This window comes from Amblyomma maculatum, chromosome 11, assembly GCF_055883805.1.
Source record: "Amblyomma maculatum isolate TAMU_Amacu chromosome 11, ASM5588380v1, whole genome shotgun sequence".
Lineage (NCBI taxonomy): Eukaryota > Metazoa > Arthropoda > Arachnida > Ixodida > Ixodidae > Amblyomma > Amblyomma maculatum.
Genome location: NC_139354.1, coordinates 14,651,410 through 14,665,815, shown reverse-complemented (window position 1 = coordinate 14,665,815; position 14,406 = coordinate 14,651,410). Strand labels below are relative to the sequence as shown.

The 14,406-nt window shown below is 44.5% G+C and overlaps 1 protein-coding gene across 4 annotated transcripts in view; it reads right to left on the bottom strand.

Moving 5' to 3' along the window:
• The window catches only part of LOC146172904 (uncharacterized), a 28,479-nt gene that overhangs the window by 13,567 nt on the left and 506 nt on the right, over positions 1–14,406 (bottom strand). For 2 of the 4 annotated variants that reach the window (XM_084584173.1, XM_084584174.1), the window contains exons 2-6: positions 13,736–13,769; positions 13,188–13,314; positions 3,187–4,277; positions 1,468–1,514; positions 486–609 (exon numbers count right to left, since the gene is read on the bottom strand). In XM_084584173.1, the coding sequence (XP_084440299.1) occupies positions 486–609; positions 1,468–1,514; positions 3,187–4,277; positions 13,188–13,276 (1,351 nt within the window). In that variant the 5' untranslated portion in view covers positions 13,277–13,314; positions 13,736–13,769. The remainder of the gene's footprint in view (positions 1–485; positions 610–1,467; positions 1,515–3,186; positions 4,278–13,187; positions 13,315–13,735; positions 13,770–14,406) is intronic. The other 2 variants (XM_084584172.1, XM_084584171.1) reach the window with 1 other exon arrangement.

Sequence of the window (14,406 nt, the reverse complement as noted above, 5' to 3'; positions counted from 1 at the left end):
TGCAATCCTACATGAACAACCCATAATTAACTTAGTTCTCTTCCACTATTTCTGTTCTGGTTTCAACACCTGAACTGTGACAATAACGTCAAAAGTTCAGTAAAGATCACGTAAGCACCAAGCTGTAATACAATCCCTGCTTCTTCTTTGTTGTCACTGGCTTTTGGGGAAGGAAATTAAAATGGCAAAAAAGGGGATTGCATAGTTTTTTTTATGCCGTACATGACGTGTACTGAACGTCAATGTCATAACGACCTTTCCGCTCCTAGAACCGAAGTCAAACAGCGTGAGGGAACAGTCAATAATACACCATTTACTGGCTGGAGTCAAACTCCACGCTGTGTTTCATATGTATGCTACTCGTGGCTTGCACATCGCTTCAAAGGAACCACGTGACCGAAAATTTGGTGTCACTGTCCCTTTGATACCAAAGGTCTATTTATTTTCACCAGAAATGGTTACCGTTTGGCAGTGACCACACTCACCTTTTTTGCGCCGCTGAGAGCGTCGCACGGGCTTCGTCAGTGTCTTCATGATGGCAGTACACGGCGCTTCCGGTGGTGGAGGTTCGCGAGCTTTCCGGGGTCTCCTCACAATCACCTTGTCAGTCTGAGCGAGAACAGCAAAAGATATGAAATAACCAGGATAGTTTTAATTCAATCCTGTCAAAAAGAAAAAGCAGAGGTATGCAGCTATTTTAACTCTTGACATAAAGATAAATACAAGATGTACCCCAGTAAAAGAAAGAAAGAAAAATGGACAAGAGTGACTTCTAAACAGCTAGTCCAGTCACACTACAAACTGATGATGAGTAACTGCTCCGCGGTGAGAGACAAATGTGGATCCTGAAGAGTCATTCCAGGCTCACTCATATTCTTTCATTGTTCAATGACAAGACATAGCACTGCACACTACATCATTGCTAATTAAAACTTCAGCTAATTGGAATGTCTAGCCCACTAATAATGACACATTGACGTGCCTTTGGCCATTGGTGGCCGCAGTCCTTTATTCGAGAGATCTTAGAGGGGCAGTGATGACAGCATTCAACATTTTTCAATCCCAGTAACAATAGTTCTTTTAGCTCCTTGCTCCCTTGCTACACTTGTGTGGCAGCAAAAGATGCATTTGTTGATGGGAAAATTTGGAATTCGAAATGAAACGGTTTTTCCCACCATCATAATTTAACTTGTGATGCTAGCAACACAAAGACTCTGTAGCTTCTGTTTCATATTAATGGCGGTGTAGCCCAGCACAGAAAAAACTAATCTTGTCGTCAAAGTTGCCATTTCGAGAAATATTTGTGTCTAAGAACCAGGCAAATGATGTGCTACAGCAGTGCTCAGACACAAAACAAAAGTGCAACCAAATTCAAGATGACTGCTCTCGCACCTTGAAACCCAACAAGAACGCTACCTCTAATCAACTAGCTATCTAAGTGGCAAGACATCAAAATAGGAAGCATACCTGACACGCCGTTCTTTGAGTTCTTTGCTTCGTGACCGGTCTGCCCACTGGAAAAGAAAAGAGCTCAGAGTGAATGAAACGTAAACGGAAAATTATTTCTACTTGTGCCTTGCGGGGACAAGCAATATGGGTCATGTCCTAAATAATGATTCCGTCAGGAAGTAAAAAATCAAAACACTGAATGCAGGATCACGGGACCAAATGAAGTTTTTTATTCGTCATTATACTTTTCTTTAAAACGTTTTGCTACAGCTAAACTCTGCCCTTGCCGCAATTAATTATACCAGCTTAGTTTCTTTCCACTTGTAATCATCATTACTAAATGGTAAAGAACCCATCATAAATACCAACAGCAATGTTTTTTTTTATAAAAGAATGAATCAATGAAAACATGTTCGACTTATAATTGAATGCAACATGCAAGCGGTACAGAAGCGATGGAGGGCTGGTTATAGTGACACATTAACTCTTCCATATATGCTCAAACTTCAATAATGAAAGTGAAGAATGAAATCAAAATTAAAATAATTTTGATAGGAAATCCTTTCGCTCTGAAATGCAGAATTATTGTTTCGAGTGACTATTTTTTTTTCATCAATGATTTTTGATCTATTCTACAGCGTAGTGTACTCAAGCATTTGACATCGACTCTAATGCCACGTTTCTTACCATGATGCTTTTCTCGTTAATGTAATCTAGTAGACTTAAGCTTTTACAAAATAAACACACAGTTACTGACCAAAAAAGCAGTATCCTAAATGCAGCACGCTAGGCATATACTGTGTATACTCGCATAACGAACTCACCTTTTTTGAAGAAACATTCACACTAGTTTGGGTGCAGGGTTCGTCATTATGTGGGTAGAAAGAAGTTCACAGACTTTTTTTCTTGTGAGTAGAAATTTCCAACATGTCCATCCTCTAGTCTTTAGTCCATCCATCAATAACCAACGAAAGCACGCAGGGTCAGCCACAATCATGACGCTGGTATCATTTGCTGGCATAACGCGTTCCAACAATATTTTGTGGCAGTGGATGACGTCCGCCCTAATCTCAGCCAATCGTGCAAGATAAACATGCTATGATGTTACTGTTTCTCAGCATCTTGGCGTGCTGCCAAGGAAAGTACTGCGGTTGTGACGATGGCGGCACTATAAAATGAACGACACACTAAGGCAACTAACACTTTTTTTTTTTATTTTCAGTAATAAAACTGAGAGGTGGGTTCATTACGCGAGTAAATACAGTATGTGGTCTAAGGTAAGACAGAGGGCAGCTTCTGTAGTACTCAATTCATATGGCAGAGGTAGCCAACACACAGCTGATCGCTGATTTATGGGACCACCAGCAAACCTTAAATCCGAGAATTTACACCAAGCCTAGTTGAGCCAAAAGCCAATAACGGTAAGGCTATTTCTTTGGCTAGCCTAAAGCGCTAATAAGACAGAGACACAAGAGACACACAGGACAAAGCGCTAATACACATAACAGAGCACTTTTCCTGCATCTCTCTCATGTCCCCTTCTTTTCTGCACTTCAGTCTTTGCCAAAATGACTAGGCATGCCATTAAAAGCAGAGCTCAAAGGTCACCCAAATACTTTTTGTTTGCCTATCGCGCTTTTTTTTTTCTTTATTCGAATGAACCAATTCCAATTACAATGTGCCTCATTAACATTGAAATGAAACACAAAGAGAAGAAAAGGCAGGCAGAAAACTCACCTCCTCGTGGCGGCAAGACCCTCATCTGCACGATGATTTTTTGCGGTGCCGGAGACACATTTTGTAGAGAAGGAGATGCACCGGCCGACTGGATCAAGGCGGTGCCATCATCCTTGACTAACAGAGTGAGCATAGACTGATGGGGAAGCGGCTGCGAAGAACCTCCTTCCGGAACTGACGGATTGCTCACGTTGCTGCCCGAGACACCACTTAAGGATTGACCGACCAGGACATTGCGCTTCTGTGCAAGCAATGCCTGTCCACTCCCCTTAGCCGCGATGATGTAGGTCTTCGACGAACCAAGCGCTACCATTTTTCTCTTCTCGCTCGACACGTGCTGCGTTTCGGCAGGCCTCTTTTCTGCACTCCGAACGGCAGTTGTCTCCAAGGCACAAGCAGGTGCTACGTCAAACTCGTCGGGGAGCACGATGCTGTCAGTGCGCGCATCTGCGGCGGCATAGCAGTGGTCTTCGTTGAAGCCGGACACACCCGACTCACCACCTCTCTCATCGGCTTCCGCGAGAGACACGTCGCCTGCGTTGGTTGTCGTGTCTGTGGAGGTAAGAACTGTCTCGTAGGCGACATCGAGGCACTGGTCGTCTATGATTATGGATGGAGGCGGCAGTTCTTGCAGGATGCTTGGTGTAGGTACGATAACTTCACTACTGGAGACCACCACGGCTTTTACTCTGTTGGGGCTCACAGCAGTGCAAATTCTGGTAGTCGAGCTGTCCACCGAACTGCTAGGAACAGCTAAACTTCCGGCATTGCTGTCAGCGCTGGGAGGACCTTTGACGCTGTGGTCAGTCATTGTGAACGCATCATTTCTGCATGTCTTGCTGACAACTGCAGCACAGTGATCACCAAGGCTTTTTTCAGTACCGCCAGCAGGTGTAACACTTCCGTCGTCAAGACCGAGGCATTCCTCGGTCTTGACGACAGGCACGGCACAATGGTCGTCGACAGACTCTTCGGCGTTGCTGCGAAGCATGGTGCAACTGTCGTCCGACTGTCCCTCGTGCTGTAGTAGTTTGCAAACTTCATCCAACTTTGCAACTGCGTTGTCTCGGGTAGAGCTGCCAGCCTTGCACCTGGTTAGTAAAGGTACAGCACAAGGTGGTTAATATAGTGTTTTGCAACTTTATCAGAAAAGTTTTTAAGAATTCTCCCACCTCAATCGGAGGCAAGTTTGCAGTGAAACCGTACAGAAAGCTTCAGCAGTGCTGTCCCTTTTGTTGTGTAGTAAGTCTTACAGCGATGCTTACCTGGTTTGGCCCCGCATGATGAGAAACCAGAATAGTCTATGACGAGACTCAAGGAGTGAAAGACGCAAATGCAAATTTTCCAGCGAAGGGCAGCGGTGGCACCATCTAACATCATTATGAAAACGTACCACGCTTGCACAGGCGCTTTCGAACCACGGTGCATTCCTTCGATGACACCAGATGGCGCCACAGCTGCCTTTTGTCAGAAAATCGGCGTTGCCAACTTTTGCTCCTCAATCTTGTAGGAGACGGTTCTGGTTTTTCATCACGTGCTGCCAAACCAGGTAAGCACTATGGTCAAACTTACCTCGCAGCAAAAGGCTCAACGCGCAAGCTTTGTGGCGGTTTCAGTGCAAATGAGCCTATGGTTGAGGCGGGAATGTTTTTCAAAATGGTTCTAATAAAATTGCAGAACATTTTATATACACAAATCATCCTTTATTTATCTTATTCATAATGCTGACAGTTAAACGACATCAGTGGAATGTGGTGTTGAACACTCCAAAGTTGGGCATGAGCAGTCAGAGGTGCTGAATAGAAATCCGTGAAATAATTTTGGGGATTTTTTAACATTCACTGATATTGTACGATACATGGGCGCCCTGTTCGATTTCCCAGAGCCACCAAGTCACTGTGCAGGTTGTGGCAGGATTAGTTGCTGGATGAAGAGCATAAATAAAGATAACATAAAACTAGGATTTTAAGCATTTATGAGTTAACTAAATATATGGTAAACTTTTCAATATTGTCTCATTCACTTACAAGTCTATCCAATTCATTCTATTCTCTTAACATGAAAATAAAGAGTACTGAATGTAATGTTTCCAGCTTGAAAAGGGCGCAGCGCGGGCAGGGTGAATAAATACTACATATCCTCATAAAAATATTCCAACTAATATATATGAGAGCGTCTATTCCCTTAACACGAAAAGCAAAAATGCTCAATGTATTGTTTCCAGCTTGAAAAGGAAGCAGGGTGTCCCCGTGTCGTCCCGCCCCTCCCCCCTCCACCCACCCTTATTCAAAAACATACCATATTTCACTCTGATATTAACATATTTATGTTGGAAAAATTAATCTACTTTGTAAAGCGGTACTGCGCTGCCAAAAACTTCTTGCGAACGGCAACATAGCGTGGCTACAAATTGCAAACCCTTTGTTGCCGCTCCTTAATTTCCTTCGCTGCTCCAGCGCATTCCTTAATACGTACAATGCTCAAATTGGCATCCATGAAAGAGTTTGATATTGCTTTCGGGTATAGCACACATCTGCGATGTCATTACACTGCGTCAGCCACAGCAGGATGCTTTCGAGTCCAGCGCGGGCCCGGCTGAACTTGTCATTGCACCCAGCGCTCGGCCTCGATCATTGGCATTCCATAGTATGTTGTTCGAATACGTGTACACGAAGGAGCTTGACATTGTTTCCTTTTTTTAATTATAGGACCAGTGCCTAATAAAAACCGCGCGACTATGGACCTTCACAATTCACAATACAGCGCGTGCACTACTGTTCCCATCCTCTTGCTGGATGTTTAGCGGTTGATGTTGAGCACAGCCATTCCCCTCTCCAATGCAGCTGGTGTATCAGAGCTGCCGTCGCAGCCGTGCTCTGCCACGCATTTTAGCGGTGCCGGAGAAGTGACGTCATAACCATAGCCGGCGCCAGCTGCGCATCACTCTCTCCGTTGGTCGTGCGAAAAAGAGGTGTGTGTGATGTATATATAGCTAAAAGCGCGAGGCCAGAATCAACAAACTATGGAGAAGGAGAGCCCGGCCGCTGCTCAGTGCGTAGCCTAAGCTATCCTAAGCATAGCCATGCAACTGTTGCTTTTGCAACTCAACTAGGTTTAAAGGGACAGAACACTGGCCAAAATATATCAAGAGATTATGGTGGAGATGAAAAGATCTTGCCTCATATAGTACAGATCGAGTACTACAATATCAAAGAAAAGAGGCTTTACAATTTTAATTTGCCATTGAAAATCGCATAAAAACAACTGAGGCGCTATCTAGCGGAGAAACCCTAGTACTTTCAGTGTAGCCCCCCACGTGACTACATGTTAGCAAAATATTGCTGATCTTCGTAGCTGCACATTGTTCTTTTTTATTCTAGGAGTGTTTGCCGTAATTTATTATATTTTGCGCTCTCTCTAGTGCGTCCTTAAATAAAAACCACCCCAGCTTTCGCACCATGAGAGGTATGCTTTCAAGTTTTGCCACTAGATGGCGCCACAGTGTTTGCAATTTCGTGAATGAAGCAATGACAGTGCCCACTAAAACTTTCGTCGACGAGGGCGTGCGTTATTGTGCCGTAACAGCATTGAGTGTGAAACTGAAAAGGATGTTACTCTACGCAAAAAATGTCTGATTACTGACTGGCGAGTAAAAGTTTGCGGTACGTCTTTTTTGTCGACCACCAGTCGTCATCGCGGTCGCTGCTCATGGTTTCCAGCATCAGACTACATAAAAACGGGTGCACGCATTGATCGAAAAAAGTCCCGGTAAAAATTTTCTATAGCGTTTCTAACAAAACCGTTATGGAATCGAACATTTAAGACATCAATCTTTCCACTGCGGCGAAAAAAAATTGATACCTAAATTCCAGTGTTCTGTCCCTTTAACCGGAGCTAAACCACTGCCAATTTTTTTTCTTTTGTTGCTATAGTTATCAACTGGACTGAAGCATATCAATCTTTTTTTTTTTTTTTCGTTGTCCGTGTCATGGATGGGCTTAGCAGTGAGACAGGCATCAATCATTGAAGCCTACTCAGATTGTACCATTTTCTAGCATTAGAGAAAAGTTGCATTCTGCTTCTCTAAGGTCAAAAAAGGGGAAGGGGGGGGGAACGAGTTTTTAGTGTCTTTCTTTGCTTCTGAAGCTTTTGAATGCAAAAGCTGATAGTACTGCACTGTCATGTAACATTCGACACTAGCAATATTCTTCACGAAATTACTTTCTGAAAAAGCAGCGAACACATGTGGTCTGTCTAATGTTAACTAACTGTCCTCTTTTTATGGCTGCCAAACATATTTTACAAAGTCCGACTTTATGAGGAATGCACTCTGCTGCATTGGAAAGAACACAAATGTCATTATTGTGGAGTTGTGATGCATATTCTTTTTTCATACATATTGTAAAACAACAAACAATATTTGCCAGCGGTAATACAGTGAAGTAGCAGTGTGTACCGAGCAATGGATATACAGAAAATGTGATGCGTGCATTTGTAGGGCAGGGTATATTTAGACAAAATAAAGTTGGAAGACACATGCGTGCGCTCATCCTTGCTTCTCCTGCTAAGCACGGTAAGGCTCGCTGCAAATGATACCGCTCTGTAGATGGTGGAAAATGGTTCACAGTTTCAATCCTTACCTCTTAACACTGTTTTGATGGCACGCCATGAATGTTAAACGAAAAAGTGCCATTGTTCAGCGATATCGAGAGGAGAAAAAAACAAACAAAACACGGTCCAATAATGCGGCACTCCCTCTAGATGCATCTCATATAACCCAGAGAGAAAAAATCTAGCACTAATAAAAAAATGTAAACAGCGCGGTGATCGTCACCACTGCAGCAACGACTATCATGAGAACTCGTACTAGACGAGTAAAGGTATACTTTGCGTCATATGTTTTGAAAGGCGTGTTCTGGAGATGCACCTCAGTAACTCAAGCCCAGAAGTAGTCGACTATATTCGATTCAATGGTGAATGAAACGCATAGACAATAAAATTTCACATTCGAATTTAATAAGAGAACAGTCTAGCGCCTTTGAAGTGCCGCAACGTTTTCCATCTGAATACCTGGACGTATACATTCATAGAAAATCTCTCGACAACATGTAAGCATGGAGCAGCAAAAGTTGGAATGAGCTGGCGCAAGAAGAAAATCAGGAGCAACACTCTCGCAGATCTTTTACGCAAAAAGGCGATGCGCAATCAGTCTACAGACAAATGCAACACACTGTGGGTGATATATTTTGTCTGCCCTGACAACGAGTACGAATTTGTGATCTTTCAAAGTAGGCTAAATAAGACAGTAATTTATGATTTACATAGGCGTGCTGTTGATTGAAAGTGTCTACAGAGAGAGGACACAAGGCCACAAGAGAATAAAAAAGAAAGCTCGAGGGATATAACTTTGCACTTGGTTGCCTCTTTTCTTTGACACCCTTATTTTAGTTCCGTGTACAACAGACACAACAGTATGTCGGCATTATCGGCAACAATGGGTATTAATCTAGCCGGCCAGGTAGCCCCCAATATGCCGCTTACCACTATCAGCTACTCTCAAACATGGCGGAAAAGCGAGCGGCAGTCGTTAGATGGCAACACTTTTGCATAGGGTTCATGGTACCTATTTAAACTTTAAAGGCCCACAGAAACGGTCACCAAGAAGGGTAAACAACGCCATAACATTGATAGATATTGACGCCCGTAATCACAAACGCGCCTCGACTCGACGCTCCACCTCCACTCGTTGGAGCGGAGAATACAGCCGCTACTCCACTCCAGGGCCGATTCGGATTCAAGAACGCCCCTCGGCGTTTCCTCCGACAAGTTCTCCTCGAGAATACCTCCCCCACTCGGAGCAGCGCAAGTGGCATATGGGGACGAGATTAAGATGAACTTTTGGCCCGAAAACTGCGTGCTGAACTGTGTAACATGCTCAGTTTTTCATGTCAAGTCTTCTAAACAACTTTCGCAAGCGACTTCGATGTTAACAGCATAGTGTAACTTGTTTTGTGAGCTGGATGTAAAGGACGGCTGTGAAAAATGGCCGAAAATGTTTTTGCATCTGGCAACAGTCGCTGCTGGTGACGTAGATTCGAGAAATGGTGTGAATACTTCGGTTTATTTTTTGGTGTGAGATCTACGCTCGGCCTTTGCTGCTTTGCCTTTTTGTTATTGCCAGGCTTTGAGCGACTTTTTTTTATTGCCAGGCTTTGACAGACTTTTTTTTATTATGAGGCTTTGACAGACTTTTTTTATTGCCGGGATTTGACAGGCGTCAAAATATATAGCAGGAAAATAAAAGTACATGCGTGCTGATTCGCAGCGCATTGCAGCTCATGTACACTGAATTCGACTCTCCAGAAGAAAATACCGCGTGCGGTTTCCAAACAAGTAGGGAGCCCTAATTGAAAACGTGCTTGAAAAGCCATGCTCTTCGTCGGCCGCGAATATCTCTCCGTAGGACAAGCACACCAACGCGCTCCCTCGACAGCGCCGCGCGTCCGAAGACGTACTACGTACCCTCGGGCGACGAGCAAGACATTGATGCGCGGGGTGCAGCACAGATGTTCGCACAGTCCGACCGCGCCTCCGGTGCTCGCCAGCTTACTACATACAATACGTTGTTCCCCCACAAGTTCGGCGCCGTCTGCGAAAGCGCGCGGGGCGAGCCACGGAGAGAGCGCCGCCGCCGCTAGACTCCGGCCGCAGGGGAGCTCACCATTTACGGTCAAATCGCGCCTCACTTCTGCACTCGGTGGGCTCAGAAAAGGTTGTCCATTTATCCAGTGACGACTTAAAATGTGCCCGCGCCACACAAGCGCACTGCGATGATGCGAAGATCAAACAGCACAGACGTCGGTGGCTGATCACGGCCATGTTCGGCGTGAGCGGCAGGGACGGACGGAGGCTAGCCATGGCCGCATTCGTAAAACGATAGCGTGCCAGAAGTCCCGGGTCACTGTCACTCTCAGCTGATGCTTTAGAGAAAGGTTCGGTGCATCCTTGTCGTATCTTCTTTCATGAAAAGTTTGGTATACCGGTAGAACGAATTCCACACAGCGAGCGAGCGATGCGATGTCGGCCATGTTTACAAGCGGAGTGGCGGTCGAGGAGCGGCCAAGGTAGCGTCGTCGCAGACTCGAGATTCTCGAGAAAACTCAAGTTTTCTCCACCGCTGGAAAAGCGATTCGAGTGGAGATTGCTCTCAGAAACGAAAAACAGGCCTCGAGGGCAGCTTGGAGTAGAAGTTTGAGTGAAGGCGTATTTGTGAATACGGCGGTGAACCACCCATCATTCTCCCGCAAAAATTTTCGATCTAGCTTCTGCAACACCAGATATCGGCGATTAAAAATGACCCTTCCAATTTTCCCTTTCAACTCGTACGCCGAAGGGAGTCATAAAAAAATAAAGAATACAAGCAAGTTCAAAGCTCCGCCCAGATATTACGTCACTTCGACGAACTTTTGGTTGCTCGTTTTGGTTTGAACGTTTGGTTGCGCGCTCGTTCGCTGGCGTACTCCGGTCAACCCGTCCTCGCTCACACACTGAGGAGTTTGCCAATTCGCACAGCGTAACTGCAGTTACGTGAAACCATGGTTAGCCCATGTTGCACGGCGGACCAAACCATGGTTACGCCACTAACCGCAGTTATCGCAAACCGAGCTTGGCGACCTCGGTTTGCATAGTTAGCCGAGGCGCCCGAGTGTGCGAAACGTACGAGTGGGTCTGCTTCACAAAGTTATTCATTTGCCCACTGTATCACGTTTAAAGATCGGTGTATAGAATATGTGGTGTCTACTGTGCCGCCCGACGTCTTCGATTACGGCCGACAGCGCAGCGACTGCGTACTGAAGCCTTGTCCTGCCTACAGTATCGTTTGAACAGCTTGTTGCTGAGCAGAACGTCAACAAATGCGTGGCCTTAGCTGTAATGAAAGTACACAAGTTTCCAACACTTGCAGCACGAGATGCCACGAGCAGGCTGAGGTACGTTACACTTTACCGTGGGGGTGGGGCGCGCGAACGCGGCAATAGACGGCGCCGCGAGTGACCGTCCCTAGTCGTCGCTAGGCCTAGATTGTCTCGCTTCGAAGCTGCGGCGGTCGGCGCTTTGGAACTGATTAACGCTGTCGTAAATCGTCTACTTATGAAACTGCCTTATTGTGAATCCTATCCTGCCATAGTAAAAGAATCATAGGGTTAAATCTGGCGACGCATTTATCGCAGAGCTAGTACGAGCAGATCGGATGAGCCGAAATGCACCAGTGGCACCTGGCTTGAGCAGGAACTTGCTTGTATCACGGCGAACGCTCTTACCAGCAATTTGCTGCTGGTCAGCGATCCTCACGAGGGCTTCATACTTAATATTCGGCTCAGTATTCCAGATGCCAACAAATTTTAGCATGCTTTATTTCGGACATCGGCGCTAACGATCAGCCGTGTCATTCGCATACGGTATTCGGGAGGAGGGGCCACAGCGGCGGTGTTTACGGCGGTCGAGGAGGTGCTGCCATCGTGCGGTGCTTGACCGCCAGAGGAGGCGCCTGAGGAGCTTGCGCAGCGCACAAGCAGACGACTTTCGCAGCTACCGGAAGTGTGTCTGTGACATCATGGCTGCAGTGGCCGCAGCGAATGGCAGCTTCTAGCAAGCCTTGCCTGTAAACTCACCCGTGACGTCATGGTTTAAGGAAATAATTCCATGCAACACCGCCAAGCAACAACCTCTCTGCCCGCGAATTTCAAAAAACGCCGTTTTTAAAAATTAATAATAAATCGCTGGCTTTGTTCCAAGGCATTATACTTTGGGTTAATGCTCAAAAGGATTCGTTCTACACACTGAACAAGTTTATCAGTGGCTTCTTGGTGACCGTTTCTGTGGACCTTTAAGGAAAGACGTGGCTTTCAACTGCAAAAAACAAAACAAAACAAAACAAAAACAAATGGCCAAAGTATTCATTTTTAAATATATTTATATCTTTCAATGCCTCATTTTCTGTGCTGTCCCAGATATTCATTGATGAAATAGACCAGGAAGTACTCTAAAAAGGAACCGATGCATGTCCTTTGTTGGCTCTGTGTGTCAAGGAAACGTTCAAACAATTTGTGTTTATCTCCATTCCGATTTTCTGACTTCTAACACATTTTTTAAACACTGCAGGCTTTTGAGAAGAAATATGCTGCAGAAAAAAAATGGTCTTGAGATACAGCCATGAAATGTTTGTAAGAGCAGCCACGATATCTCCAGAAAGATAGGAAAGCTTTGCGCAAATTGAACAATAAAAGGAAGTTTACTCAAAGCCACGCGTCATTCAAAGGAAAATATTGGTTGCCTGTTCTTTTTTCTGTCACTTTTAGGTTATAAATGAGCATTGCAATCTTTCACATGTCATGCCAAACAACACCCTTCTACCACACCACCATTATTAAAAAGAATTACTTCAAGTGTTCTTTTTTTTCAAGAAGCATTACTGAAAGGAACAACTGTACTAATGAGACTGCAACCCACCTATGCATCAAAAGTATCAATGTATGTACCACACCTGTATCATATCTCCACCTGTGTCATATTGCGGTGCATTTGAATCATGCGAGACTTTGTAGTAGTGGGAGACCAAGGTTATGCTGAATTATGTATATCCCCTTCGGCGCCATGTCCCTGTAAGGGGACGCTAACTTTCTGCTAAGGACACTATCGCACTTTCTGCTAGTAGCATGCATTACTTTTTCTGTATTGAGGCACCCTGTCCCCGAACGAGGATTATGCAAAAGGCAGTGAAAAACAATTTTTCTTTCGGTTTCTTCAGGACATGTCATACACGTCATGAAGCGTGAAGAACCGAAAATGGTCCTCAGAGATTTTTTGTATTGCAAAGATATTTTTTACGCCTGAAGGGGATACTGCCCTGTACTCTTTGTCACCAACTGATTGTGTCCGCCTTGCCAGCATCTTGGAGGAGTGATCACATTATTGTGCAATAAATAACAAAAATGAATACCCACGTTGCTTTTGCAAGCTGGGCTCGTATTTCATGCAATTGCCTCTGCAGTTGTGAGAGCTCATGGTCCGATGACTGCTCCACTGCTGCCATCTCTTGGTCTTGCTTTGAAGCTTGCTGCTCCAGTATCACTACGAAAATAAATGACAGCTGAGTGCAATGAAAACTGTTTTCTGCAAGCTTTGACTTCTATCATTGATTCACTATGTTCTGCGGAAACACTGGAATGCCTTTCCTTGATGATTCATTTGGAAGCACCTAAACATTTTGTGCTTATAATGTTTATAAAGTTGATTGTTTCTTAATTGGTTCTTAGCCCAGTTATTTTACTGAGGAGTTACTGTTATATAATCACACTGTTTGTAGGGCTGTGCATCTTAATGTTCTTTGTATGCATTACAGGGGTTCCTTTAGATTGAGCAACCTCTGTCCTGGGCTCTGCCACAGTGAAATACTTGGAGATACAATCTGAGCTTATAAAAAGTGAGGTATTGAGGAGAACACTTCTTATTTCATACTGAAATAACATGGTAAAAAATTAGTGCAGTTTACCTCAGCCATTGAGAAATACTTTTTCTGGTAAAAGCTGAAAAATAAAATAAAGACATGTCACATGGAACTAACACAATTCAAGAGTAACTGCGTGTATACAAGGCAGTCTACAATAAAAAAAAAAAAAAAAAAAAGAAAAAAAGCAAGCGCCGGTTCTCTATGCAAATAAACATGTGCAAGATGCAGGGTTCATTATCAGGAAGTTCACAACGCATTATCCCAATAGGCTGCACGTTAGTAACAACACACAAAAACAATCGTAAATTCGGCTCCCCGAGAACGTCTGTTTCTTCCTATTCTTTTCAACGGCCTGATCGCGTATGATGCGATCCCCTGGTATAAAGAAGAAGGGCCAAATCAGCATCATTTCCAGCAATAAAGTGCGCAAGGTTTATCACTTTGCTGTGCCCATATCTGTAGCGTTCAGTGAGCACTTTTTTTTTTTTCTTTGATTTACGCCCCATTCACGACTCACTTAAGTTCAGTCCTCTTACTGAGTCGGAATAAGTTCGCCCTCTCCACCAGAAAGAAGGCGTGGAACGAACTAGGAGCTCCGCACAGATCTCTACTCAGCTATTTTATCAGAGCATGCCATTTGTGGAGGGAATATCGACTGCTTGAGCTGAACCGCACCCTCCAAGCAACATTATACTATGACTAGCTCCCCGCGA